Genomic DNA, 1,384 nt, shown 5'->3' with positions numbered 1-1,384 from the left:
CTAACTTAGATGAGTTTGGTTTCTCATTGGCATAGCTGCTCACAACAGCCATGTGATCAGTAGACCATGAGTTTCACCATCATTATTTATTGGTATTGCCATGATGCCAAGGAGACTTACTCATGGATCCTGGGTGTTCAAAGCCAGAGAAAAGAGAGACACTGCCTTAAAGAGTTTGAAATTTAAGTAGAAGACAAGAGAGTACAGACACACATACCAGTGGGGAGGAAGCTTCTCCACATGTGGATTTTTACAAGCTAGACAGTATGAACATATAATAAAAATCTATTGGTTCTGCATTCAAGTTTCCCATTTGAGTCTTGTTTGTCTAACTACTACACAGTCAGCCCCTAAATTAAACAAAAAGCAAGTACCAACAGTTACTATTCATGTCATTTTAAAGCACTCAAAGTATGGTCTCTTAAGTCAATGGCCTATTTTCTAGACAATTGTGCACACTTAAAAATGCGAAGTTTGAGTGGATCTATGTAATATGGGCAGATGTTTAAAGGCACTTAAACATACTGCAGTGGAAAACGACTGCAATTTTTAAGAGCTCACTAATGCGTTATTTCATTGGGCGTTGGTGTCTAGGTAACATTTGAAAACCCCCTTTAGAAATTTAAAATCAGGCCCCAATAAAAAAAAAGATCTTGAGGTTTAAAAAATAATTTATGCTTTCTAAAAAGAAAGAAATTACACTGAAATAGAGCACACTTTCCCTGCAAAGATGCACCTTACCTTGATTTTGGGAAGGTTTTGTCTGATTGGAAAGGTCTTCATTTTCTACACAGAGAATGAAAACTAGTTATTATCCATCTGCAATCAATTGGGGAAAAAAAAATCAAAGTAGTCCTGTTTACTTTTGTAGACAAACATACTTTACCTGATACCACTTGATTAGGGGTATATGGTGGAGGAGCTGGCAAGCCAGGAGCTATAACATTTGCCATGGAAACTAGACCTGCATTGTTGTAAGCACCTAAAAAACACAACCATTAAATATATGCCCATTAATACATATATTGTTCAACAGCAGATGAGTTAAATCTTTCCTTTAAAAGAACATATTCGAGGTGATAAACTTTTTAGCAGATTAAAACAAAACCAATTAATCCTCTAAAACAAAACCAATTCGTCCTTTTTTAAATACATAGGAGGCAAAAAGAAGGTACTGGGTAACGTGGGGCCTCTGCAGGACACACTAGGAAATCTGGTATTCACACCAGATGACAAAGCTACCTATTTAACAATTTCTTCGCCTTCATTTTCCTGAGCAGGGACCGGATCAACCCCTCCCCGCACAGGGACCCCCTCAGGCCCCAGGGGAGGCACACCCAGGCCAAATGTCAGTGAGGATTTAGTCAGGGAACTTCTGGAGGGA

General features: G+C 38.5%; 1 protein-coding gene across 1 annotated transcript in view; it reads right to left on the bottom strand.

Moving 5' to 3' along the window:
- Positions 1-1,384, bottom strand: part of PROSER1 (proline and serine rich 1) — a 27,722-nt gene that overhangs the window by 9,770 nt on the left and 16,568 nt on the right. Inside the window, exons 8-9 of the mRNA XM_019528516.1 lie at positions 887-982; positions 742-786 (exon numbers count right to left, since the gene is read on the bottom strand). Of these exons, the coding sequence (XP_019384061.1) occupies positions 742-786; positions 887-982 (141 nt within the window). The remainder of the gene's footprint in view (positions 1-741; positions 787-886; positions 983-1,384) is intronic.

This window comes from Crocodylus porosus, unplaced genomic scaffold (genome assembly GCF_001723895.1).
Source record: "Crocodylus porosus isolate Cpor-Errol unplaced genomic scaffold, CroPor_comp1, whole genome shotgun sequence".
Taxonomy (NCBI): domain Eukaryota; kingdom Metazoa; phylum Chordata; order Crocodylia; family Crocodylidae; genus Crocodylus; species Crocodylus porosus.
This window is presented reverse-complemented; position numbering and strand designations above follow the sequence as displayed.